Consider the following 27619-nt stretch of genomic DNA (forward strand, 5'->3'; position numbering starts at 1 on the left):
ACTTGTGTACTAGATCAGTTGCAGTGGTATGAAGGGATAGGTCCATTCTATGAATTATATTTCTATGATTAAACGGACGCCCACCTTGTAATCAAGAGCATGTGTCTCAACCAATGGGGGCACATAACAACAAAAAAACTCAGATTATGTTAAATAGCGTCTAAACTACAACATTTGCGAATATTTCAAGTTTACACGTTTATAAATAATTGACGTAAAAGGTGAAACATTACAATGTTTATTAATAAACGTGTTAATGATATCAAACTGAAACGTTTATCTTTTCCAGTGATGAAGACGTGGATGTCTAAAGCTAGCGTGAGGTATGCAAAATGGGTCAATTTTGAGCACCTTTATCTAATTCAAATCCAAAAAGCCACTTTCTGACCACTTCTGGGAAGTTTTGTTTTAAACAAAAGGGATGCTGTCAAAAAGTGATTGAATTCAAATGGATTTAACCATTGAGAAAAATCTATGATATTTTGTTTACAGTACAAAGGACACGTGCATAACATTTAAATATGTATTTAACAGAGATATGTGAGATACATTTTATGTGAGATATATTTATGTTTAATTTTTATTTAATACGAGACGCTATATAAAAAAAGAGCTGTTTCCTGTTAGTGACGTCACGGCGGATCAACTTGGACAGGGAAGAAAACGCCACTACTGCGTAGTGCGCACAGGTGATTGAGCCTTCGGTGTCACCTTCTCGTGGTGGAAAACATGGGAAAACTCCAAGAATTCGACATAACTTTTAAAGACAATAAAGTTGTTTATAGTCCTGGAGAGTCACTTTCAGGCACTCTGAAAATCACAACCACCGAAGCTCTGCTATGTAAAGGTAGGGTTCTGGAAAACGTCACCATTTATCAATCATTGCTAACTTTTTTTCACCTGTCGTGAATTTGTCGTCTCCTCGGACAAGGAAGTAGCGTTAGTGTTCCACTGAAGCAAACAATGGTTATGCTATTGTGATTTGTGACACGTTTTATTTACAGTAGCCTACATTGCATTTTTGTTGTATTTTTATTATTTTCAGGTGATGAACGTGTACAACTAACTTAATTTGTAAAGGATTCAGGTAGACTGACTTGTATCATGTTCTTGGGGGGGGTTTTACTCGAACAGACACTTTCTTTTAGATGTGTTTGAAGGAGAAAAAAACAAGGCGATCAGTCTCATTTGTGTTGTCAGAGAGGCAAATTGGACTCATTTTTGGGCTCTGTTGACTAACTTAAGTTGTCATTTTACCATATCTTAAAAGTAAAAAAAAGCGAACAAGATTTGTCTAGCGAATAACATTTATACCAAGGATTTATTTGCAAGCATAGAAGGGGAAATTATAAACTCAAGCTGAGGGAGTGTGTGTGTGTGTGGTAGGATATAACATTGAATTGAACACAATATCTGTGTGCCTAATGAAAGGAAGGATCTCAAAGGGCTTTCCCTGTCCCAAGTATCAAATAGCTGTTGACAGCTGGTGGTCACCCTCATCCTTATCACCTGTTATAGTAGAACAAAATAATTCATTTATTCATCAAAATTGCACTGGGGGTGATCAAACATGTTTTGAGGTAGTCCCATATATATTTATTTTTCCCAATGCTGTTTAGACAGTAGGTGGAGTTAAAGAACAACCCCCCCAAAAATATGTTCATGGTAAAACACATATTTGAAGATACATTTTCTCTGAACCTTATTGAACAGGAGAACTAAATTGCCCTCTTAAAACACAGAAGATGTTTTGTGTCATGGGTGTTTCGGCTCAATGTCTTGTGTTAAAGCTCGGGTTTGTTTACATTCCAGGTCAGGAAAAACAGATCAGGCTGTAGCAGCTTGAGTCATGCATTTAGATACGGAAGGAATACAGTGTCACTGGCTGCTCTGTTGTTAACTGATGTCTTAAGAACTTCATAACCTTCCCAAGTTACCACAGTATTGGTTATCTGACCTGTTGTGAGGACTTCACATTTGATTTTCACAACAGGTGGTACTCAACAATAGACACTATCATTAGACTCTGTAAAGTGGATCTTTGTATTTATTATGGATCCCCATTGGCAGCAGCTACTCTTCATGGGGTCCAGCAAAATTTAAGGCAGTTTATACAATTTTAAAACATTACAATACTACATTCACAGATTTCACAACACACTGTGTGCCCTCAGACCCCTACTCCACCACTACCACATATCTACAGTACTAAATCCATGTGTATGTATTAGTGGTCGACTGATTATGATTTTTCAATACCGATTATTGGAGGACCAAAAAAAGCCGATACCAATTAATCGGCCGATTTTTTTTTATTTTTTTTATTTTTTTATTATAATTTTAAAAAGAATTGTAATGACAATTACAACAATACTGAATGAACACTTAAATTAAACTTAATATAATACATCAATCAAATCAATTTAGCTTCAAATAAATAATGAAAGTGTTCAATTTGGTTTAAATAATGCAAAAATTAAGTGGTGGGTAAGAAAGTAAAAGTGCAATATGTGCCATGTAAAAATGCTAACAGTGAAATACGGAACCGTTACGTATTTTATCTAACCGTTGGCATCCATAAGTCTAAATATTCCTGTTACATTGCACAACCTTCAATGTTATGTCATAATTACGTAAAATTCTGTCAAATTAGTTCGCAACGAGCCAGGCGGCCCAAACTGTTGCATATACCCTGACTGCGTGCAATGAACGCAAGAGAAGTGACACAATTTCCCTAGTTTAATATTGCCTGCTAACATAAATTTATTTTAACTAAATATGCAGGTTTAAAAATATATAGTTCTGTGTATTGATTTTAAGAAAGGCGTTGATGATTTTGGTTAGGTACACATTGGTGCAACGACAGTGCTTTTTTTGCGAATGCGCTTGTGTTAGTGGAATTAAATAATTCCTCTAATGTACTCATTAATTAAATTCAATCTGTCTATTTATAAGAATTTGTAAGATACTTATTAACATAAAATAGACAGGATACAGTCTTATTAAAATTAGATAATAGTATTTATTCTCGGAGCACGCTACCATTTGATCATAAACAACAGGTTTATATACAAGATATGACGTCATAGGTTACAGAATATGTCTCCTTGTCCTGACAAATAGAAAACAGGTTCAAAAGTTCATTCCAACTTCCCAGCGCACACACATGACACACAATATAATATATTCTCCTGAAGGCTCACTATAATTTATTACCACTTTAGCAGACAACTCAAGATAATGGAAGACCTAAAAAGTTACCCACAGCCTTATCTAAACATCTCAGGGCTAAGTTGGGTCAGTTCAACCATAGTTTAACGACCCTTTCTGCTTATTTTATAACCCACAACACAAATCTCTTTTCACCAGGCGTGCAGAGTTAAATTAGTTATAGTTTTATCTAAACCTAGAAATTGTTTTAATTATTTATTAACAAAATTCCTAACAGCTTGTTAAATCACCCGTTTGGCGAAGTAGGCTATGATTCAATGATAAATTAACAGGCACCGCATCGATTATATGCAATGCAGGACAAGCTAGATAAAATAGTAATATCATCAACCATGTGTAGTTAACTAGTGATTATGTTAAGATTGATTGTTTTTTATAAGATACGTTTAATGCTAGCTAGCACCTTACCATGGCTCCTTGCTGCACTCGCATAACAGGTAGTCAGCCTGCCACGCAGTCTCCTCGTGAAGTGCCGATTACCGATTGGCCATTCCGATTAATCGGTCGACCACTAGTATGTATAGTGCTTATGTAATCGTGTGTGTATGCATGTCTGTTCCAATGTTTGTGTTGCTTCACAGTCCCTGCTATTCCATAAGGTGTTTTTTATTTTTTTTAATCTGTTTTTTAAAATCAAATTTTACTGCATGCGTCAGTTACTTGATGTGGAATAGAGTTCCATGTAGTCATGGCTCTATGTAGTACTGTGTGCCTCCTGTGGTCTGTTCTGGACTTGCACTGTGAAGAGGCCACTTGTAGCATGTCTTGTGGGGTATACATTGGTGTCTGAGCTGTGTGCCAGTAGTTTAAACAGACAGCTCGGTGCATTCAACATGTCAATACCTCTCATAAATAAAAGTAGTGATGAAGTCAATCTCTCCTCCACGTTCAGCCAGGAGAGATTGTCATGCATATTATTAATATTAGCTCTCTGTGTACACCCAAGGGCCAGCCATGCTCCCTGTTCTGAGCCAATTGCAATTTTCTAAGTCCTTTTTTGTGGCACGACTGAACAGTAGTCAATGTGTGACAAAACTAGGGTCTGTAGGACCTGCCTTCTTGATAGTGTTGTTAAGAAGGCAGGGCATTGATTTATTATAGACAGACTTCTCCCCATCTCAGCTACTACTGCATCAATGTTTTGACCATGACAGTTTCCAATCTAGTGTAATTCCAAACAGTTTAGTAATCTCAACTTGCTCAATTTCCACATTATTTAGTTGAGGTTTAGGGTTTAGTGAGTGTTTTGTTCCAAATACAATGCTTTTAGTTTTTGAAATATTTAGGGCTAACTTATTCCTTGCCACCCACTCTGAAACTAACTGCAGCTCTTTTTTTGAGTGTTGCAGTCATTTCAGTCGCTGTAGTAGCTGACGTGTATAGTGTTTAGTCATCCGCAAACATAGAAACTCTGGCTTTACTCAGTCAGTGGCATGTCGTTAGTAAAAATTGAAAAAAGCAAGGGGCCTAAACAGCTACCCTGTGGAATTCCTGATTCTAACTGGATTATATTTGATAGGCTTCCATTAAAGAACACCCTCTGTGTTCTGTTAGACAAGTAACTCGTTATCCACATTATAGCAGGGGGTGTAAAGCCATAAAACAAGTTTTTCCAGCAGCAGACTATGATCAATAATGTGAAAAGCTACACTGAAGTCTAACAAGACAGCCCCCACAATCATCAACATGCTCTTAACAAGTTTAATTGTTTTAATGTTATACGATTGTCGTTATGGGAAGTTAAGTTTAATTTGAACTTGTATAATTTTGCCTGAATATTTAGCTGAATGTCAGAGTTCTGAACTTTATACTTCCACAGGGTTTTTTAAATTCGTTTTTACTTGGCTGTCCTTCTCCAGGACTGTCAGTGTTATTGGGTTCCATCCAGAATTAAGATTGATTGAACTATTAATTAATGTGGGTTATAACCCACTACTGGACCAGAGCTGTTTCGAATCCCCTCTAGGACTCCCATTTAGCACCCTTTAATTGATGTGCTCATTTTATTTGTTTATTTAACCTTTATTTAACTAGGCAAGTAGGTTAAGAAAAAAATATTATTTACAATGACGGCCTAGGAACAGTGGGTTAACTGCCTTGTTCAGGGGCAGAATGACAGACTTTTACCTTGTCAGCTTAGGGATTCGATCTAGCAACCTTTCGGTTACTGACCCAACGCTCTAACCACTAGGCTACCTGCCGCGCTATTGGCTTGTGTGACTTTGGTGTGTTTTGAGTTTCACTGCAAGGTATGTGACTCACATAAGAAAACAAACTGTTCAAGTGTGTTGCTTTGCATCACGCCAGAAACTGTTTTGTCTGTTTGACTTGTCTGTTAGGATCCCACATTATTTGAGTTTGGTTTTTAAGAATATGTTCTGTGTGACATGTTACGTGTTTTCAGGAAAATTTCCCTCAATGTAAACTCTCCTCAAAAGGCCTGTGAATAATTGATTGCTGTGGTCTGCATCTGCCAAACAAATGGCAGATACAAACAATCTAGGGACCTTAAGTTCTCTTATTTTCTTGTGAAGTTAATAGTTCTGTGTATTATCCCTGCAGATATCAAAGTGAATTGCCAAGGCTGCTGTGGTGTCACCAGCAAGAGCAATGACACAGCCTGGATGGTGGAGGAGCAGTACTTCAGCAGCACGCTCTCTGTGGCAGATAAAGGTGCTGTCAACTGGGTCATTACCTGCTCACCTTTACAGTTATAGGCCACATTCACCTCCCTTTCCCACTTCTTACTGACACTTCAGTTATGGTGTAGCTGTTTCCTTTGAAATGACACGTACACACCTTCCAGTCAGTCGTTGTTTTTGTAATGATTTTCTTTTATCACCTACATATGCAAGAAGGATGAGGTAAACAAACATTTAATCCCTATTCTGAGAGCTTCCCCTTCTACCCTGAAAGTTGAATGTGATTCATAGAACAAGAACAGCAGACATTGTTAATGGACAGAATGTTTTCCAGCCAGCTGATCTGGTGCTTATCTTTCTTCCTGTCTCCCAGGAACCCTGAAACAGGGAGATCACAGTTTTCCATTCAAGTTTCTCATTCCAGGTAAGGCTGCTGAGTGATGGAGCTTTGCAGATCTGTGCACCACTTTCTTTAAAATATATGGGTTTTCCTCACATTTTATAATCAGACATGCCCTGGCATGCGAGTAGATACTTTAATTTTGACATGGCTCATTCATTATCAGCAGAAGTAATATGAGAAATGTAGTACATTTCCTGAATTTCTACATTAATGATTGAGGATGTGGATTACCATGGGGACCGTTGACATGTGTCTAGAATGGAAATGGCGCTACAAATGACTGCACATTGGCAGAGTAATTGATGTGAGCCTCTAAAATAACTTACTCGTGGCCATGAGTTTGAGGTTGAGGTAATAATTTATGTTAAGGTAGCGGAAGACACATTTCAGTTGAATGCCTTCAGTTGTACAACTGACTAGGTATCTCCCTTTCCCTTATAGAAGGGCTATAAGTAGTTCATAAATGTTTCATTATTAGCGCATACATACATGCAGTACCAGTCAAAAGTTTGGACACACCTACTCATTCAAGGGTTTTTCTTTTGACTATTTTCTACATTGTAGAATAATAGTGAAGACATCAACTATGAAATAACGCATATGGATTCATGTAGTAACCAAAAAAGTGCTAAACAAATCAAAATATATATTTTAGTTTCTTCAAATTAGCCACTTTTTGCCTTGACAGCTTTACACACTCTTGGCATTCTATCAACCAGCTTCACCTGGAATTATTTTCCAACAGTCTGGAAGGAGTTCCCACGTATGCTGAGCTCTTGTTGGCTGCTTTTCCTTCGCTCTTCCTTCACCCAACTCATTCCAAACATCTCAATTGGGTTGAGTGATTGGGTGATTGTGGAGGCCAGGTCATCTGATGCAGCGCTCCTTCACTCTCCTTGGTCAAATAGCCCTTACACAGCCTGGAGGTGTGTTGGTTTATTGTCCTGTTGAAAAACAAATGATAGTCCCACTAAGCACACACCAGATGGGATGACATATCGTTGTAGAATGCTGTGGTAGCCATGCTGGTTAAGTGTGCCTTGAATTCTAAATAAATCACTGACAGTGTCACCAGCAAAGCACCCCCACACCATCACACCACCATGCTTCACGGTGGAAACCACACATGTGGAGCTCATCCGTTCATCTACTCTGTCTCACAAAGACACGGCGGTTGAAACCAAAAATCTCAAATTTGGACTCATCAGACCAAAGGACAGATTTCCACCGATCTAATGTCCATTGCTCGTGTTTCTTGGCCCAAGCAAGTCTCTTCTTATTGGTGTCCTTTAGTAGTGGTTTCTTTGCAGCAATTTGAACACGGAGGCCTGATTCATGCAGTCCCCTCTGAACAGTTGATGTGTCTGTTACTTGAACTCTGAAGCATTTATGTGGGCTGGTAACTCTAATGAACTTATCCTCTGCAGCAGAGGTAACTCTGGGTCTTCCTTTCCTGTGGCGGTCCTCATGGGAGCCAGTTTCATCATAGTGCTTGATGTTTGTTGCTACTGTACTTGAAGAAATGTTGAAGTTCTTAATTTTCTGTATTGACTGACCTTCATGTGTTAAAGTAATGATGGACTGTTGTTTCTCTTTGCTTATTTGAGCTGTTGCCATAATATGGACTTGGTCTTTTACCAAATAGGGCTATCTTCTATATACCACCCCTACCTTGTCACAACACAACTGATTGGCTCAAACACATCAAATGTACTTTAACAAGGCACACCTGTTAATTGAAATGCATTCCTCATGAAGCTGGTTGAGAGAATGCCAAGAGTGTGCAAAGCTGTCATCAAGGCAAAGGGTTGCTACTTTGAAGAATCTCAAATATATTTATATTTGTTTAACCATTTTTGGGGGGTTACTGGATGATTCCATGTGTTTATTTAATAGTTTTGATGTCTTCACTATTATTCTACAATGTAGAATATAATAAAAATGAAGAAAAACCCTTGATTGAGTAGGTGTGTCCAAACTTTTGACTGGTTGTATGTCTGTATTAAAAATAAAATAAAAATCTGTAATAAACCATTTTAATGCGTTTGTTGAGATTGTGCCCTTGTCCATTAGCTCATTAGCCTCCTTTTCCACTTGTTGACTAGTATGGTAGGGACTGAGAGCATGGATACGCCGAGATGTGTTAGCTGAACTGCTTAGTTCCCAATTTCACCTGCTGTATCAAGCCACCTGTTATCTTTGTTATACTATCCTCTGTACTTGTATGACCGTGGCTTCCTCGCTTATGTTTTGTCTCATGGTCATTCATACTAACAATCTGTTATGGCCTACTTCTCTTTTTTGTTTCAAAGTATGACTCTTGATTATTGGACCGTTACACTTTGCATGCTAAGGAAATTAGTCCGATAGATCATTATATGAACTATATCACATTCTGCCTTATCTATGCAATAGCTCACAGGGAGAGGATCCCTATGATAACATCATAAACCCTCTGCTCATTACTTATTGTTAAGATCTGTCAGACTGACCGACAGACTGGCTGTCCAGTTGAGAAGGAATTCACTTTCCCTCTGACAAAGTTATCTTTCATAACAATGTAGGTGATCCATACCACAGAAACCCAAACCATCCTAACCGGTCCTCAACTGTCCGTTCTGATTTAAAATCTGTAATTTGAAACTTGCATCTGCTGTTCAATGTACACCGGCTTTCAATTGTCAAACAAATAGATACAGACCATTTGTGTTGCCACTATTTTTGACAATATTCTTGCCACCGTGAAAAGACATCCTGTCCTAAATAACTACTCCTTCCATTCCCATATAGCCTCTGTTCCCACATCCTTTGAAGGAAACTATGGAAAAGTTATGTACAGAGCGAGGGCTTTCATTGACACTCCTCGCTTCTCTAAGGACTATAAGGTGGAGAAGCCTTTCTACCTGCTGAATCTCCTCAACCTCAATGATGTACCTGACATCCATGTGAGAGCTTCCCTGGCTGATTTGATACCTTTTCACTTTATCAGAGATATCCAAACCTCAGACACTGGACATTGGTGAATCTGGTCTTAACTTTATATTTCCCACCTGTTTCCAGGGACGTAGTTCATCTTCCATTACTAAGAAGTTCACCTACCTGCTGGGGGTAAAGACAGGAACTGTGCTGCTGAAGGCCCATAGTGACATGAAGGGCTACACACCTGGTCAGGTCATCCAACTGACCACAGAGATCCACAACCAGTCTGGGAAAACCACAGGGACTGTGGTAGCCTGTCTCATTCAGGTATAGAGTACTGACCTAGTCTTCAGTGCTTGAAATAAAGCAAGGCGAAGGGAAGTGTTTCAACAAAGTGTGGTTGTGTTAATGGCGCTATAAAGCTGCAATGGGGTAATTGTCTCAATGTGTAGGTGAGATATATAAAGGGTTTGCTTTATTTTAGTCACTCAAACATTATCTACCCTATTTCTGTGTGCTCATCTCCAACAGAAAGTAACTTACCAGACAAAGAAGCCTACCATTGACTTGAGGACTTTAGTGCAGGTGGAGGGTGCTGGGGTGAAGGCTGGCAAACAGGCTGAGTGGAAGGAGCAGATTATTGTACCTCCTCTGCCTCAGTCATCTCTGGCTGACTGTGGTCTAATAAACATGGAATACTTTATTGAAGTAAGCAACTTTTCTCTTCATGATAACGTTCCTCTTCAGTGAAACCTTTTGGTCTACAGTTTAGCACCCATGTTTTGATAATACCTTCTCTTTACTCCCTGGTACTTTAGATCTCTCTGAAATCTCCTGAGGCTTCGTTTTTGTTGCCCATCCACATTGGAAACATCTCAGTGGATACCACGTCAGCACGACCCTCCAGACCCCCTCCTCCAACCACCGATCCTTCTCGCTCCTCCGCAAACCCTACCAAGCTAGAAAACAGCAGACGCTCTGAGCCGTCCTCCCAAGACCAAGAAACTCCACCTACCCCTCGCCCTTCCCCCCACCCAGCCCCAAAACCTGTTCCCAGAATCAGAGTCTCCACTTCCTTCCCTGCCTCCCCCAGTGCCCCTCCAGCTGAGATTGACTATCTGGTCATGGGCGCCAGGGGGCAGACGACCGAGGCCCTCCCAACTGAGAGCCACTCCCAGCTTGGTGTCTTGAGCTCTCAGGCCACCGTCTCCCCCAGTGCCTTCAGCTATGCCCCAGGTCTCACCTTCTCCCAGAACCAGCCCCAGAGTGATGCCACAAACCCAACGGGACCTTTGTTCTGTGTGTCCACAGGGGCCACCATTCCATTCTTCTCTGAGGGCAGTACCAACCCCAAGCCTACCCTCTACCCACTCCTGCCTCCAGAGTACAGCACCTCAACACTCCCACATGGTCAGTCTTACACTCCTGTAGTGACTGGCGGTGCTAATGCTATTTACTTTTTACTCAAAGTTATCTTATTGCACAGTTTGATATTAGTATTTGGGTAAGGTGTTTCTAGTAATGTCATCTCAATGTATCAGTTGTGGCTGGTTTGAGATTCTTGGCTAATATCCATTATGAAGGAGTCTAATTGCCACACCTTAGACAGTTATGCCTTTGCTTTGTAAGTTTTGCTGTGACCTCATGTAGTTAGGTGGGTCTTGTGTAATAATGTCTCTGTCTGCTAACTAATATCCGCTGTCCTCTGTTACAGAGGCTCCTCCCAGCTATGTCGAGAGCTGTAGCAGCAACACATAAAACAATGTCATGACACAGGAGAGACTGCTGGCAACACGGAACATGACAACCAACCTCCCTTCTACTCGATCATGCTGCCAGATAGACCTCTTAAGTACGCAGCCCAGGTTAAGCAACACATTTTTTTATGACTACTGATTGCTTTCACACATTTTTTGCGCTTTCAGGACAGTAATGTTATTACATAAACAAATTTTATAGCTGGAGACAAGTTTTCAAAGTTAAGTCAGGGTAGAATTAGTTAAGAATATGTTGAAATGGCATCTTTTTGTAACTAGGCAAATCAGTTAAGAACAAATTCTTATTTACAATGACGGCCTACACCGGCTATACCCGGACGAAGCTGGGCCAATTGTGTGCCGCCCTATGGGACTCCCAATCACGGCCAGTTGTGATGCAGCCTAGAATCGAACAACGATGTCTAGTGAGGTTCTAGCACTGAGATGCAGTGCTTTAGACCGCTGTGCCACTTGGGAGCCAAAACCCCTATGATTGAAACGAAGTGAAGATCCATGAAGCCCACTAGCAACTGCCCAGGCTATGTTTTATGTAACCTGTATGTTTATTTATTGTTTTCACTTAACTGTTTATTCATAGACAGTTTACTATGTTCTATATCCAAATAATGTTTTATGCATAGGAAATACAGTGCCTTGATACTCTACAATGCACAACCTAATAAAATTGTGTTGTATGTTAAGCCATTTTTGTTTTGCTTTGTTTACTGTGCCAGGGTAATTGTACATCTCTCTAGTTTTAGGCCCATTTATCAGTTGTAAACATGAAGGGTCTTGCACTCCAATATAGAAGATGTCTGCTCAACAGGGATTCTTGCAAGTCGGGACAATTCTTGTCCGACAGGGAAACTTTATTTTTATAGTTGCACTTTTTAAAGCTAAATCATATTTAGTGGAATTGTATAAGGTAAAGCTGTATGCCTGGAAATGCTCTTGTCTGGAGCAGAGCATCCAAATTTCAAACTGTCCAGAAAAGTGTTTAAAATTCTAAAATCTCTCTCTTCCTGATAAATAGGAATTTTAATTCAAATGTTCTTTAAATTAGGTTTTCGAGTTAAAGCAACCGAGGAAAAACTAAATTGCTACTTTGTATACCACTTAAATTAAGAAAAAGCAATTTGTCAACTCCGTCTTAATTTTAAAATAAATATTTATTTAACTGACTTGCCTGGTTAAGAACAAATTCTTATTTAAAATAATGGCCTAGGAACAGTGGGTTAACTGCCTTGTTCAGGGGCAGAACAACAGATTTTTACATTGTCAGCTTGGGGATTCGATCTAGCAACCTTTCGGTTATTAGTCCAAAGCTCTAACCATGCGGCTACCTGCTTCCTCAAGGGCGTTAACTCTGTCAGAGTGCTGAAATATCTGATAGACTGGTTGTTTTTGGGGGGATTTTCAAATGAATAATTGTTGACATTTTACAAACATTTATTGAATTTTTAGAAGCAACAATATGTCTGTTTTGAGTATCTGTCAACTCTGTTAGTGGCTTGTCAACTCCATCACTGATGGATTAACCTTTTAAGATTAGATTATTTGAGTCAATATTCAGGAAAAATATTTTGATGCTCCCGTCTGCTGTGTACTTAAGTCTTAGCTAGCTAGCACAAGGTGTCCGTCGCTCCTGCCTGCCAAACACCTGCTGTCGTTAACAGAAACTGATGTAATTTATAGAGCTGCGGGAAAGCAGTGCCGTGTGGTCTGCAATGATATATATACACTAGATGACTAAAGGGGCTCTGTTTTGAAGCCACTGTGCCTCCATCTTGGCACTTCACCATGTCATTTTTTTGGGAAGCTATAGAAATGCATTTATAAATGTCTACCTTGTTTGTTTTTGCCATGTCTATTCTACTACTGACACTTTTAATGCACACTTTAACGATATTGTGAGCTAAACATACTTTTTTATTTGTATAAAATGTATAACATTTTCCTTAGTACATTTAGAACTAAGTAAAAAAATATAACTCCCCACTACTACAACAAATACTTAAATACAATTAATTTTGCCCTTAACGTTTAAATGAAATACTGTAGAATTCCATTCACTACTATGGAGGACTGCTTCTTCTGGGCACTGCCAATATGGCCGCCCAGTGGCTTCAGAGTCTCTCATTGGCCAACACATAGCATCAGCAATCCAGGGTGTATACAAGGTCACAGTTATGAGAACTTAGGACACTAAAGAAGCCTTTCTACTGACTCTGAAATATGCCCAGGGTCCCGGCTCATGTGTGTGAATGTGCCTTAGGCATGCTGCAAGGAGGCATGAGGACTGCAGATGTGGTCAGGGCAATAAATTGCAATGTCCGTATAGTGAGACGCCTAAGACGGCGCTACGGGACGGACAGTTGATCATCCTCGCAGTGGTAGACCACATGTAACAACACCTGCGAGACAGGTACAGGATGGCAACAACTGCCCGAGTTACACCAGGAACGCACAATCCCTCCATCAGTGCTCAGACTGTCCGCAATAGGCTGAGAGAGGCTGGACTGAGGGCTTGTAGGCCTGTTGTACGGCAGGTCCTCACCAGACATCACCGGCAACAACGTTGCCTATGGGCACAAATCCACCATCACTGGACCAGACAGGACTGGCAAAAAGTGTTTGTCACTGACAAGTCGCGGTTTTGTCTCACCGGGGGGATAGTCGCATTAGCGTTTATCATCGAAGGAATGAGCGTTACACCGAGGCCTGTACTCTGGCATGGGATCGATTTGGAGGTGGAGGGTCCGTCATGGTCTGGGACGATGTGTCACAGCATCATCAGACTGAGCTTGTTGTCATTGCTTGCAATCTCAACGCTGTGCGTTACAGGGAAGACATCCTCCTTCCTCATGTGGTACCCTTCCTGCAGGCTCATCCTGACATGACCCTCCAGCATGACAATGCCACCAGCCATACTGCTCGTTCTGTGCGTGATTTCCTGCAAGACAGGAATGTCCGTGTTCTGCCATGGCCAGCGACGAGCCTGGATCTCAAATCTGGTGCAGTCCATGAGGAAGAGATGTACTGCAGGACTTAATGCAGCTGGTGGCTACACCAGATACTGACTGTTTCTTTTGATTTTGACCCCCCCCCTTTTTGTTCAGGGACACATTATTCAATTTCCATTAGTCACATGTCTGTGGAACTTGTTCAGTTTGTCTCAGTTGTTGAATCTTGTTATGTTCATACAAATATTTACACATGTTAAGTTTGCTGAAAATAAACACACTTGACAGAGAAAACGTTTCTTTTTTTGCTGTGTTTAGTACTTAATTTGTAAATCGGGAGGTGCTGGTGTTGTGCTGAAAAGCTCCCTCCTGCCAGAATCCCCCCCTCGCGTGAACGCGCACGCACTCAATTCTTCATTGCTGTTACTTGCTTGCTAGTTGGGATTTCTGATCAAGTTAGGCTGCGTTTCACTTTATTTTTTATGTTGGTTTGATTGCGGGGGAGGCGCTAGTAATGTCTGCAGTTTTCGGTTTGGCTATTTGTTTCAAGTGTATTAGTCTATAAATAAATCTCTTTACCAAAATTCGTCATCTCTCCCATGTCTTATTTGACTAGTAGTTGTTCTGAAATGTTTATTGCTTGCCTACATTTTACTACTTCCTCTGTTTCAATATAACACATACATTAATTTTTAATTTCAGTTGCCTATCCTGACGTGAAGTTTGTTCTATAGAAAGTATTTGACTCTAGCCACAAAATTAAGGAAATTAGAAGGGGGGGAGGATTTCAGCAAGGCTATTTTCTTGCCTGCTGAAATTCTGCCACCCCTTCTATCTTGGGACTGCAAGGCCTGGCACACTTCAGAATAATTTTGGTAGCTCATGTTGACCAGTAGTGTGTGCCACAGAAAGCAAAATTAGACTATGAAGAAACATAAACATTTATTTTAGAAATATTTTGTAATGTTTAAGAAAATAATGATAATACATAATAACAAAAAAACATCACAAAGTTAAGTTTGTTAACAAACATTAAATTAGAAATACAAATTTCCATCTTTGTATAATAAGATATAAAATGACTAAATCAAATATAAAAAGACAAATAACAAACAAATATTGGAAAGCTGCAACAGCTCGACTGAACATTTTAGTCCACTTGTTATGGAGAGTTTCCCAGGTGATACCGTCAACTCAAGCCTAACCTAGTCCTGACAGGCAGCGCAGACACTCCAATGATGTGATGGTTTTCATACAGGACTGGTGGAACCATCGTGGGCAGCGGTCACAATCAATCTGAAATTTATGATGATTTTTAAAAATATATTTAAAACATGAAATACATTTTCATGAATTACTATTTATTTCATTATCAGACAAAGCGGATGATACTACCTCTAGAAATATTACTGCTAAAACAAATTCGTACTCCTAAAAATGTGCCTTTTTTTAGAAGTGAACAAGCAATCACCCAGCTAGTGTCTTCCTCATTATTGTCCACCTCCCCACAGAAGTGGCACAGTTGGCTCAGGTCATCTAGCAAAACATAATGTCAAGTAGTCTATTCATCTTTACATGTGTTTTTCTGAGCAAACCGGGAACAAGGGAATAGTATAGGTTTCTTGTAACATAATTATTTAAATACATGTGTTTCAGTGGCCATCTAGTCAGAAGTTGGATCAAAGATAACCTTGAAAGATCCATATAAATGTTTTTTTTTCTACAATTATATTAAATTAGAAATGGAACATACCAGTGTTTAAGAGGAGAGTGACTGCTATTTCTTCTCTCATGATGTTAACATCTTTGTCCGTATTTGAAAAGACAATTAGACTCCTCCAGAATATATTCAGCTAACTGGGTAAAAAATTTGATGGCCATTTCATTTTCCCCAACAAAATTGTTACACTTAAGATTCTAATTCGCATGTATACAACGACACAACTATAATATAATTTGACAGTTCTGTTTTGCCTTTTAGTCAGTATACTTTCAGTAGGTTAATTGTACATTACTTATACTCTCATACTTACTTTCAAGGCAAAGACCCCAAAAGAAGTAACATCTTGTCGACATGGGTGAGGAAGGGTACCACATGCCGTCTCTAGATATTACACCCCTTCTCTCTCAGGAATGATCTGAACATATATGTTAATAAAAGTACAGCATTTTGAAACAATTTATTGATTACAATAGAAAGATTAATAACAGAGAGGAACCTGAGAATGCAGGGATTCCAGCAGGGTGTGAGTTGAAGTAGTCAAATCGAGCTGACAAGGGCTGGAATGTAAATGACGTGATCATCTGGGATTATCTAACATCTGAGAATGGGCAGGCATTCCCTCGGATGAAGAGCATCTCTGTCTTGTGTGCTGTCATCCAGGTGGAAATGTCACCTGCAGATCTGATGTGGGAAAAGAGATGAGGGAAATTGAGTGTTTACGTATACTGTATGTACTATATTTTTTAAATGTTTAATTTCTATATTATCATTATTGTGTTTTGTGGTTGAGGGGTATATTATTGTAAAACAATATTTGGAAGTTGACCAAATATTTTGGTAGCCTGTATTTGAAATATTGCGAAAGGCCTGTTTTGTCTGCATGCTGTTTGTTCAAATACAGCTTTGCCGCTCGTTCCCGACTGCAGGCTATTAATTGTTATTGGGCTACAATCCACAGCTAGGCTATCCACCTCTGTGGCTAAATTCTAGGACTTCTCGTGGTGTAGTAGGCTATTCTGAATTTGATTTCTTTCTGAACAGACAGCTGTAATTCCATAACCATAAAATGTATTTCAATTCATCAGGCGTGCTGCAGTATATTCCATAAGGAAATAAATAAAATTGTATGTCACATGCGTCAAATACAACCTCACAGTGAAATGCTTATGTACAAGCCCTTAACCAACAATGCAGTTTTAAGAAAAAAACGTGTTAAAGTATTTGTTAAAAAATGTATAAATAAAAAATGTAAATGTAAAAAAATAAAACATTATTAAGGAGCAACAATAAACAGTAGAGGCTATATACAGGGGGTACTGGTACATAGTCAATGTATTGGGGCAACAGTTAGTCAAGGTAATATGTACATGTAGGTAGAGTTAAAGTGACTGCATGGATAATAAACAGAGAGTAGCAACAGTGTGAAAGAGACGGTGGCAGAAATATTATGTACAAATAAGTTACAAATAACACGAAAAAACACACACAATAGCACAATTGGTTAGCTGCCGTTTTATGGTCTCCTATCTCTTCCTGCGCCAATGCTGGAGAGAATACATAATTGGTCGTCACTTGTTGCCACAAACCTTAACCCTAACCACACTGCTAATCTTATTCCTAACCTTAAATTAAGACCACAAATATAATTTTTGTTTTCTTAAATGTTTGATGGCCAATTTTGACTTTGTGGCTATGGTAACTAGTGACAACTCAGTGCCGCCTGCTTCTTCTTTTTCTGTGGATGTCAACCGCCAGTAAACTATAAAGTTGCATTACCGCCACCTACTGTACCGGAGCGCCCCCGCATCCCTCATGTGTACTGGAGTAATACCTTAAAAATTGACCAATAGAAGTAAAAAGAAGGGCTCCTGCAGATGCAAGAATGCCCTTTATCAGAAAAGCAGGTTTTAGGGCCTTTAAGAGTGTCCCCCCCCCCCCCCCATTCCCTCTTTTTTTAAATATATATATATTTTTTATTGTAAAACAAAACACACAGGTGAAACAAGAACACTTTAAATACATACACATAAAAACATAGAAATAAGCAGGGCAATTGGATTTACTCAGAAAAAATCTTATTGTGATTCAAGATGTCATTCTTTTTGTCATTAACTAGGGATGATGTTTTAACTAGATGATTGAATTTGATCTGAAATATTGGTAATTTTGGTATAGATTTCTGGAATTTTTGGTTTTGTATAAATTATTTTTTATATATATATTTTTTTTAAATGTTATTTATTTCAATGGTCTTGCCATCATTTCAATAGTATCATATTACAATATGGATTTCCCTCCTTTTAGTTTTCGTATCCAGTAGTGGGCGGAAATACACTTTTTCAGAATGTAGTCTGCCCTAAAACCCCACCGAAGAAGATATTGTTCAATGTGGTTGTAAAGTGAAAGGTCTTTGCTGGAGCTATACCACAGGTTTCGTTATACAAATCTTTGGCTATACTGCGTAAGATATCTATGGTACTGCTATGCCACACTCTGGCTGGCTGATGCGCTGCTGCTTCTGAAAAGTAGACACACATGTTGACTGAGCATGCTCCATCTGGGCTGTGCAGAAGGAACCAATAGAACAGCAGCTATTGTCACATGACCGTGGCTGAACGTGTGCGCCGGGTGTGGAAAGGAAGGGGAAGCAGTGTACTTTGGCTCGGTTCTTTTTCCCTGCCCCCCGTCTTACTCTCGTTCAACAACTAAGGCCATCGAGAAAGCAGGTATGAAGCTACTCTATTTTTCTAAACTTTTTCAAGGGCCTTGTTCTGGATCTTACTTGTATTTGCTGTACTTTGTGTGTTTTCCTAGTAGTTTGAGATTTGTTTTTGTTTTGTTTTTCTCAACCTTTTACCTTTTTTTGTGAATGTGGTTTACGGATTTGAAGGTTGGGTTCTTATAGTACAGCATCATTTGTAGAAATACTAAATACTGAGTTCTGTGTAGTCATTAATCACTCTCACACTGGCCTCATTTACCCCTACCACTCTTTTACATGATGTGCTTATCCAGAACAATTTACAGGATCATCATTAAGTGCCTTGCTCCATGGCACATGAACAGATGTTTCACCTAGTTGGCTTGGGGATTCGAACCAGCAACCTTCCGGCTACTGGCCCCACACTCTTAACCATTAGGCTATTTGCCGTCACACTCTTCCACTTAATGGTACTAACAGCTATAATCTTTTAGGTGACGATTTTGGAGTGGAGAGGCCAGAGCATTCCTCCAGGACAGCCATGGAGCGCAGGGGAGTCAGTCAGGAATCAGAGGCAGGGAAAAGACATCCTAACCCCCGCTCTGTGACACCCACAGGGGCCAAGGGGAAGAAGGCTCTGAGTGCTAAATCGCACGTGAACAAAAAATCCAAAGCTAAAATGACATCTGTTCATGGCTCAGTCGCTGGGTCCAATGGTTTTATTCTGCATAAAAAACAAGCGAGGGCAACCCCTCAAAGGAAAGGTGTTTCACCCCATGGACTAGGCAAAACCCCTCCAACTCCTGCAGACAGTGGTAGAGAAGCTGTTATAGCAGGGATCTCAGATGTACAAACTCCTAGTTATCCATGTCTGGACCCTGCCCCAACATCCAGTACACAGTGTGCATGGAAGACTATGGGCAAACCTGCCTGCAATCCAGCAGCACTGAAGGTAATGTTCATCCAACCCCAGTCCATGATGTTTCATGCTTTTAAATGACTGGTGTCTGAACTCATAAGAGTCTGTTGTGAAGCGTTTAAGCAGGGACGGAGCAGAGTCGAGCATGGAAGTCTTGGGGATGGAAAAGTCAATTGCACCTTCCCACATCAAGCTTCCTCCGAGCTGTAAAGGAAAGAGAGTTGTCTCTACCAAGTCACAGCCAGGTTAGTCTGCCTTGCTGGTAAGACTGTTCTTCTATCTAAACTGTCTCATATGGCCACTCTATGTAGTGATGGCACTTGTAGTTAGTTGGCACCTGTACTAAGTTGGGACTAGTTATGACATACTGTACTTGCCTGCTTGGACCACCTTCTGCCACCTCACCGTCCCGATGTATCTGCAGGGTCTAGGAAGAGGAAGAGGAAGATGGGAATGTATAACTTTGTCCCTAAGAAAAAATCCAAGGTGTTGAAGGTAAGAGACCCATCTACTCTATTGTAAAGATTTGTGTAGAAATGATGAACTTTGTTTCGCTCTAATAGTGTCTGAATGATTATCCCCTTCTCCCTGCAGAAAGAGAGCTCATTTGTAAAGGCAGGGCAAGAAAGCGGCAGGGAGAAGAGAGTAGACCTGACGCACAGAGAGATTTGTGAAATAAAAGAAAGCCAAGCACTGTTAGCCAAGCAGTGTGAAGAAAAGGCAACTGACTTAAGCAAAGGAAACAAAATGGAGGAAGAGGACAGCTGCAGTAAGCAGGAATACACTGAACTGACTTTAGAATCTCTGGATCTGAAAGCCCAAGAGGAGCTGTTCTCTCCTCCTCTCTCAGGTAAGTTTACCCAGAGACGGTTTACACATTTCGTCATGAGTTATTAAATGATTCTTGTACAATACATTACTATGCTGTACATTCATTCTGTTTTGTTGATCTGGATGTGTAATTTTGCAGGCTTTCCAGCTGATAGTGAGGTGACAGAGACAGACCTGTCTGAAGAGCTCCCTCTGTGCTGCTGTCGCATGGAGACCCCATGCAGTGGGGAGAGCCTGTCCCAGACTGAGCACACCTGCATGGCCACAGAGAGTGTGGATGGCCTGGTAAAGCTGACCTGCTCTGAAGCAAACTTTCCCTAGTCTTGTGCTCCAGATTTCCTCCCCAAAGTTTGAAATAGCCTTGGGATGAAGTTAACCTTTCCCAGCCTTTGTGTGTTGCGCTAATGTCTAAACAACCCTTATTTTGCAGTTTTTTTTTTATTTCTATCAATCCCTCCGTACATCTCTTCACTACAGGTGAGTCGGTGTCAGAGGAGTGTGCTGAAGCATGAGATGATGCGTCCCTCCAACACAGTGCATCTGCTGGTTCTGTGTGAGGACCACAGAGCCGGCATGGTCAAGCACCAGTGCTGCCCTGGCTGTGGCCTCTTCTGCAGGGCGGTAAGTGGAGGGATGCAGCAGGGATCAACCAAAATAGACTTGGCTGGCTGGTCACCAGTCGCATTGCTTTGATGCATGTTGGTTGTTCTTTCTTAAAACACTCCTTTGCCTTTTTAATATCTGACTATTTAATGTATGTTATGCAGGGGAGCTTCATGGAGTGCAGACCGTATGGCAGCATCTCTCACCGTTTCCACCGTGGCTGTGCATCAGTCATCAAGGCCCAGAGCTTCTGTCCCCACTGTGGGGAGGATGCCACCGGGGCCCAGGAAGTCACTGTTCCCAAAACCGTCTCGAATCCTGTCACTGTCCCCAAAGCTGAACCTGTACTGCCTTCTGTGCCAGCTGTTCCTGCTGTTTACCCTGTGGCCCTTCTTCCCGTTGTGTCCACCAGGCCCCTCATTCACAGGGCAAAGAAGACCACTGAGCTTGAGAGGAGTCTGGACACCTCCCCCAACAGGCAGTTTAGGCTTGACTCTTCCATTCTCAATATTATCCCCCTCTATCTTTGTGTCTCTTGTATCTTTTTCTCTTTGCATTAGTGCGAGCATGGATCATTTGTTTGGGTATTTAGGTTAATATGTAATGCTAATGATTGCTGTATGCTGTTTTGCACTAGCCTGAAGAGGGAGATGTTAGGTGATGGAGAGGAACCGGCTAAAACGTCACTGGAGAGCATCCTAATGGCCCTGGATGATGAAAAGTAAAGTTACAAGGGGGCTATTTTTAATGTCATTCCTTATTAAACTTTTAACAATTTGGATGAGAAAATACTATATTATACACAAAGCAGGTCATTATTGTTTCATGTCAATGATGAATATAATAGCACTCTTACAGATGCTGCTACAACCCCCTGCCCTCTCTCTTGTGTGTATAGTATGAGGCCGAAGAAAGTGAAGTATCACACAAAGCAGCTGTACATCTCTGCCCATCACGGAGAGCTCCAGAAAGTCATCCACCTGCTGGGTATGTACACACCACATCTCCACTTTATAAGCCAAGTTAGTTCCTACATGGAGGCAGCTCTTCTAATATTTTAACTTCTTTTTCATTGATCACAATAACTTACTGATTTATTTTCATGAATGATATTATATGATATACTTTAGTGTCCCCGAGGAGAAAGTTGTCAACATGACACAAAGGGTAATTAACATCTTTGTTCCAGTGGATGGAAAAGACCCCAACTACCTGATGTACAGCCAGAACAAGAGGACCCCTCTACATGCTGCAGCAGCTGAAGGACACCAGGAGGTCTGTCACATGCTTGTCCAGGTGAGGAGATGTACTCTGACATGTAGTCAGGTGAGGAGATGTACTCTGACACAATATAATCACTTGGTGTACAAGTGTAGCAGATGGCTAAGTTAGCTTCGCTACTGCATTCCTTCAGAGATTTGAAGTACTGTCTCCCACAACAAGAACATGTCTTTGCTTTTCTGGGTCAGTATTGACGGTGCTTCTTGAGAATGTTGTGTTTACTGTGCACAGGGTTGATGTTTTGCGTCCCAAACGGACAGAATTTCCACTATATTATACTGTGTAAGTATACATGGGTGAAAGATTTCTGATTCTCTATCCCCCTTAGGCTGGAGCTAACCTGGACATGTTTGATGAGGAGCAGAGAACCCCCCTGATGGACGCCTGCGAGAACAACCATCTGGACACAGTCAAGTACCTGCTGAGGGCCGGGGCAGCACTCAGCCATAAGGTCAGTGTGTGGAGCATAGCTCATTGATCACCCCATGGATAGCCATGATCTTCTGTTAACCCAACCAGCATTGTTATCGTTCATATAATCTCCTGTGGGCAGATTCTGTGTGAAGACCGAGAGAATCTGGCAGAAATAAATGGGATGCGTGAGATCCGAACAACATTAGTTCTGTATTTTTTGTTTTTTTGTCACTGGTTATTTGGACAAATTAGGGAACGCGGTGCTTAAACTGCTTTGCGCGTGTGCCCACAATCGTGGGGTTCTTTTTGCGAGGGTGGAGACTTTGTTTTTGCCGGAACTCTCAATTTCTAACACATATGAGCACAGAAATGAATCATGCAGCAGCTGTCCAAATTATGCTAAATGGACAAGACCTTTGCTAGATGAGCTGGTTTCTGGTGGAAAGTGATCAAACTGTTTTAAGTCCATGACACGCTCATGTCTAAAACGATTAACCAGATACTGTAGCAGCTCAAGATCTGTGCTTTTTTAAATAGTCATTAAGAAAAAGACTGACTAACATTTTCATCTTCTCCGGTCAGGATATCAAGGGCTCGACCTGTCTGCATCTGGCTGCTAAACTTGGACATTATGATGTAGTTCAACATCTCCTGTCCAAGGCATCCAAGCAGGTCAACTGTCAGGTATGTACAGATCCATGCCCTGCTCCCTCTTCTACTGACAGGTCCTGTTGACATTTTAACTGCTTCATTCAAACCTCCACTCTTTCATCCATCCATAATTCATGTGTACTCTCAGCAAGGGTTTGGCAGGATGAGTTGGAGGTCAGTGCTGTTGGAAGTCAGCCCAGTTCAACAGTGCCTATTAGGATGTTAAATATGTTGTGGGTAGTATTAAATGGATTGTAATACTCCTGACCTTAACAGGAAAGTTAAAGACTGAGATTGTTATCATGATTCCAGGGGATTTACCATGTTTTGTCTTTCATTTTAATGCCTACAAACTGTTAGTATAGTAAAGCCTTTTCACATACATGTACAATAAAGGAATCTAAAGCCACCTTTTATATCCATTGGTAAAAGCATACCTCCAAATATTCAAATAGGCAACAGAATTCAAAGCAACGATTGGTTGTGCTTGGTTTCAGGATGACGGTGGGTGGACCCCCATCACCTGGGCTATAGAGTACAAGCACAGAGAGCTTGTTCTACTGCTGCTCTCCAGAGGGGCTGATGTTAACATCCGAGACAAGGTCAGTACTGTACAGGATGCATACTGTTCATCCTACTGTACATCTCATCGCAACACCTTACCTTCTGTTCTCACACCTGTTACAGCCTGGGGAGGGGAGGCTAGACACAGGCCAGGTTCCAGTACTCACTGACATGTGGGGTGCATGTGTTTCACCTACAGTATATGGTGTAATCTAAGTTAAAGGGATACTTTGGAATGTCACCTTGGGAGCACACTTACTAGTCCACTTACTTTCTTGAGGAAGGAACGACTTAAGTCATAGTAATAACTATTGAGAAAGGAGAACATATCAACTGGTCTGTATAAGGATAATTTATTCCTCAGACATTTGTATACCGTAGGTGACATACCTGTATATTGTTACGTTTGACATAAATACCCCCCCCAAAACATTTTTTTCCTTTTTTTTTTTTTACCTCTGTGGTGTTTGGGGAAGATATTCCTCCTGGCTATGTTTTCCACATTGACCTATGACCCCTCTCCAGGAAGAGAACATTTGCCTCCACTGGGCAGCCCTGTCTGGCTCCAATGACATTGCTCAGATTCTGCTTGATGCCAGATGTGACCTCCATGCAGTCAACGTCCATGGGGACTCAACTCTACACATCGCTGCCAGGGAGAATCAACTGGAATGTGTGACGTGAGTAGTACACCGGTCTCTGTTCTCCCAGAGCTGCAGCATGACACCAGATTGTTCTTGAACGATAGCCTATCCCACCTGGATATGTAGATAGATTATCATAAGCGCACTAGCCTGCAATGAGCCCAGTTTTATATATATTCACACACTGTGGAACAAAGCAGACTGGACAGAGACTGTGACTGCTCTAGCCTGGCCAGTGGGTGGCAGGCATGCTGCTGAACCGTAGCCTTGCTAGGGGTGTGAGATTCTAACCACATCCAGTATGATGTCTGCTCCTCCAGACTGCTTCTGTCCCAAGGAGCAGACGTGAACCTGAAGAACAGAGAGGGGGAGACTCCTCTGGACTGCTGTATCTACAACTCTAAGGTGTGGGTGTCCCTGAACACTAATAAGAAGCTGACAGATGCCAGGAGAAGCAGGGACAGTCATAGAGAGAAGGTCCTTAGCAGGTAGAACAGCGTGGTCTAGCTTACGGAGGGAAGAGGGAACATGAAGGGGTCAAATACAATGTCATTACCGTATATGTGTAGATTATTTGTCGTCCTCTCTCCTCTTCAGGGACATCTCTCGGGGGTATGAGGCAGTCCCCATCACCTGTGTGAACGGGGTGGACAGTGACTCCTGTCCTGATAACTACAAATACGTCCCTGACAGCTGTGTCACCTCCCCAATTAATATAGACAAGGACATCACTCATTTACAGGTGAACCTCCAGTGCTCTGTGAAACACAGTCAATGTCCAATCCCATCTTGTTCTGCTTCATAAGTTACTGTGGGCCAGAACAAGTGACATACTTACTCTTGACAAGTGTTGTTTAATGAAGATCTCACTCTCCTCCTATTTCAGCATTGTGTATGTACAGATGACTGCTCTTCAAATACCTGCATGTGTGCCCAGCTCAGCCTGCGCTGTTGGTATGACAAAGTAAGTACATAACTACATCACATTACAAGGCACATTTATTGCTTTCATGTATTTCAAATGGACATTATGGACTCTTGCAGCTCCCATATGATGTGTTAGCTGTGTTATATTAATGTGTAAAGTGTGTTGCTTGTGGTTGCTCAGGAGGGGCGTCTGCCTCTGGAGTTCTGTCAGAAGGAGCCTCCGGTCCTGTTTGAGTGTAACCACGCCTGCTCCTGTTGGAGGAGCTGCAGGAACCGTGTGGTTCAGAATGGACTTAGGTAACAGAGCCTCCCTAACCCACCAGCATCCTATGTCTACCTTTTTTCTGTTGCATACAGTATTTCAGCCAAGCATGATAACATTAGTTTCAAATATGGCTTCAGTGTGACACTGAACAGTCATATCTGACAATTATATTTTAGTCTATTTCCTGTACGGTACTTGTTACCAGTTAGTTGGACTGGATCTTGTCTTGTCTGTTTTCAGGGCTCGGCTGCAGCTCTATAAAACCCAGAGGATGGGCTGGGGTGTGAGGGCACTGCAGGATATTCCTCAAGGAACTTTCATTTGCGAGTGAGGCCCTGAATGTTATGGAAGACATGCTTGAATTCAAGCATTTGGAAAAGTGCCTAACCATAACTAAAAATGTATTGTTTTAATTGTAGTTTCAGAATCAGGAAGAACACTTACAATGTATGTTTTTTGGAATACAAATTACATGAGCCAATATTGATGTCATGAACAGAATGTTAAAACAGGAAGTATGTTTTTCATTTTAATGTTGTGGTTACACAGATTATATACAGCAGGATCTTTATTGTGCAGGTATGTGGGTGAAATTATTACTGATGCCGAGGCAGATGGCAGGGAAAATGACTCATTCCTCTTCACCCTGGACAATAAGGTGATTTTTAATTGAAGTCCATGAGAAACTCACATTTTTATTGGCCAATGGCGAAGTTGAGTGTAGTATTGTTACTGTAGCATGTTTGTACAGTGCTTTTGTATACCAATGGGAGGTGCTGCAGAGCACACAATGCCACAGAGTCCGAGACAACATTATTTTGATACATGTTCCTCTTATAGCACTTCTCTAGTGCGTTCGCTCATAGTTTGCTTGTTGGCTATTTGTTACACTAAAGCATATTGAAACATGTACAATTTAATGACTGTCTTATGCTACCGCCTCACAGGAGGGATCAACATGACAGCCTTTACTAATGTGTGATTCTATTCAATTCATTGAGTGAGTGATTGCTTCATCTACTGTCTTGCAGGTGGGTGATGTGCACTGTATTGATGCGCGACTCTTTGGCAACATTGGTCGGTTTATTAACCACCTGTGTGAACCTAACCTGCTAGCAGTCCGAGTGTTCACCATGCATCAGGACCTGCGGTTCCCACGCATTGCCTTCTTCTCCAGAAAGCCCATTCAGTCAGGCGATCAGATTGGGTGAGACGCATAAAACAATAAATACATAGATGGTGAATTTTCAATGTTGTATTAATGTCAGGCTATAGAATCAATCAAAATACTCAAGCAATAGGCTCCAGTACATGTGCATTGATGGCTACCCTGTGTTCCCCATTCAGGTTTGACTACGGTGATCACTTCTGGAAGGTCAAGAGCAAGTATTACAGCTGCCAGTGCTTCTCTCCAAGGTGTAGACACTCGTCAGCCGCTAGAGCCCAGAGCTTAGAGAGGGTGGCCAGCCCAGCCCAACAGTCATGTGCCCATACTGCCATAACACAATCATAACACCCCCATGCCACCTCGGTCTTCCCCCAGCCATGGTGAGGATCTTTCTCTCCCTTATCACCACTATGACTCCTTTTTTAAATGTAGACTGATATGAAATTTCATTTTAATGGCTTTGCAGACAGAAATCAAATGCTAAGGGTAGCCTAGACTGACAAATGCTCATCTTTTCCATGTATCTTTTTTTAATTAAGTGCGCAATATAGTAATAAAGTGCATTATAAAACATTTAGTTGTCGTATTTGTTGATGGGTGTTCCAGTTTACAAGAAAGATGGGAGTAGCCAATGCCAATGAATAATGGCCTATAGTAGGATAATGTAAATATATTATTTTATCGAATATTCAAATTCAATATTTATATATTCAGTTTCAATATGATAGATATTGCGTTCATTGTCTGTGTATCAAGTTTACAAGCTATTTCAAGTTTAATTTATTCAACTTCTCGGACAAGTTCAATTTATGATTTCAATTTGTGCATTAAACATAAAAAAATATGAAATTCTAATTCAATATCCTAATTCAAAATTATAAAATAAAGTTTCTGTTGCCACTGAAATCGCGCCATATATCCCACCAGGTCCAACACCCATGATAAGCCAAAGCGCAATGTTACTTGAATGGGAGGGCGGATGCCCTCTGATGGGGAACAGAAAGCATATACAT

The 27619-nt window shown here is 40.9% G+C and overlaps 2 protein-coding genes across 3 annotated transcripts; both read left to right on the forward strand.

Moving 5' to 3' along the window:
- The first annotated feature begins 612 nt into the window (after window positions 1-612).
- Window positions 613-11657, forward strand: LOC139576979 (arrestin domain-containing protein 1-like). The gene is made up of 8 exons (XM_071403654.1): window positions 613-847; window positions 5794-5904; window positions 6247-6297; window positions 9067-9221; window positions 9337-9522; window positions 9727-9903; window positions 10014-10605; window positions 10910-11657. Exons 1-8 carry the CDS (start codon window positions 730-732, stop codon window positions 10951-10953), a joined length of 1434 nt encoding a protein of 477 aa, XP_071259755.1. The 5' UTR covers window positions 613-729; the 3' UTR covers window positions 10954-11657.
- A 6480-nt stretch (window positions 11658-18137) lies between these two features.
- On the forward strand, window positions 18138-27179 carry ehmt1a (euchromatic histone-lysine N-methyltransferase 1a). 2 transcript variants are annotated; one of them, XM_071403655.1, is made up of 23 exons: window positions 18138-18364; window positions 18834-19291; window positions 19374-19503; window positions 19683-19753; window positions 19853-20108; window positions 20229-20374; window positions 20567-20710; window positions 20857-21170; window positions 21330-21413; window positions 21591-21679; window positions 21882-21988; window positions 22302-22424; window positions 22970-23071; window positions 23536-23640; window positions 24128-24282; window positions 24567-24734; window positions 24844-24988; window positions 25133-25210; window positions 25355-25470; window positions 25679-25765; window positions 26018-26096; window positions 26470-26645; window positions 26786-27179. In XM_071403655.1, the coding sequence occupies exons 2-23, from the start codon at window positions 18881-18883 to the stop codon at window positions 26949-26951; spliced, it is 3252 nt and encodes a 1083-aa protein (XP_071259756.1). In that variant the 5' UTR covers window positions 18138-18364; window positions 18834-18880; the 3' UTR covers window positions 26952-27179. The 2 variants fall into 2 exon arrangements, with proteins under 2 accessions (XP_071259756.1, XP_071259757.1); XM_071403656.1 differs by lacking the exon at window positions 24567-24734.
- Window positions 27180-27619: the final 440 nt, after the last annotated feature.

This window comes from Salvelinus alpinus, chromosome 5, assembly GCF_045679555.1.
Source record: "Salvelinus alpinus chromosome 5, SLU_Salpinus.1, whole genome shotgun sequence".
NCBI classification, from domain to species: domain Eukaryota; kingdom Metazoa; phylum Chordata; class Actinopteri; order Salmoniformes; family Salmonidae; genus Salvelinus; species Salvelinus alpinus.

Coding starts and splice junctions, on each gene's coding strand:
- LOC139576979 (XM_071403654.1), top strand. CDS start 730: ATGGGAAAACTCCAAGAATTCGACATAACTTTTAAAGACAATAAAGTT. Junction 848..5,793: donor CGAAGCTCTGCTATGTAAAG/GTAGGGTTCTGG, acceptor TTATCCCTGCAG/ATATCAAAGTGAATTGCCAA. Junction 9,523..9,726: donor TGGTAGCCTGTCTCATTCAG/GTATAGAGTACT, acceptor CATCTCCAACAG/AAAGTAACTTACCAGACAAA.
- ehmt1a (XM_071403655.1), top strand. CDS start 18,881: ATGGAGCGCAGGGGAGTCAGTCAGGAATCAGAGGCAGGGAAAAGACAT. Junction 19,292..19,373: donor GCAATCCAGCAGCACTGAAG/GTAATGTTCATC, acceptor TCTGTTGTGAAG/CGTTTAAGCAGGGACGGAGC. Junction 20,375..20,566: donor CAGAGAGTGTGGATGGCCTG/GTAAAGCTGACC, acceptor TCTTCACTACAG/GTGAGTCGGTGTCAGAGGAG.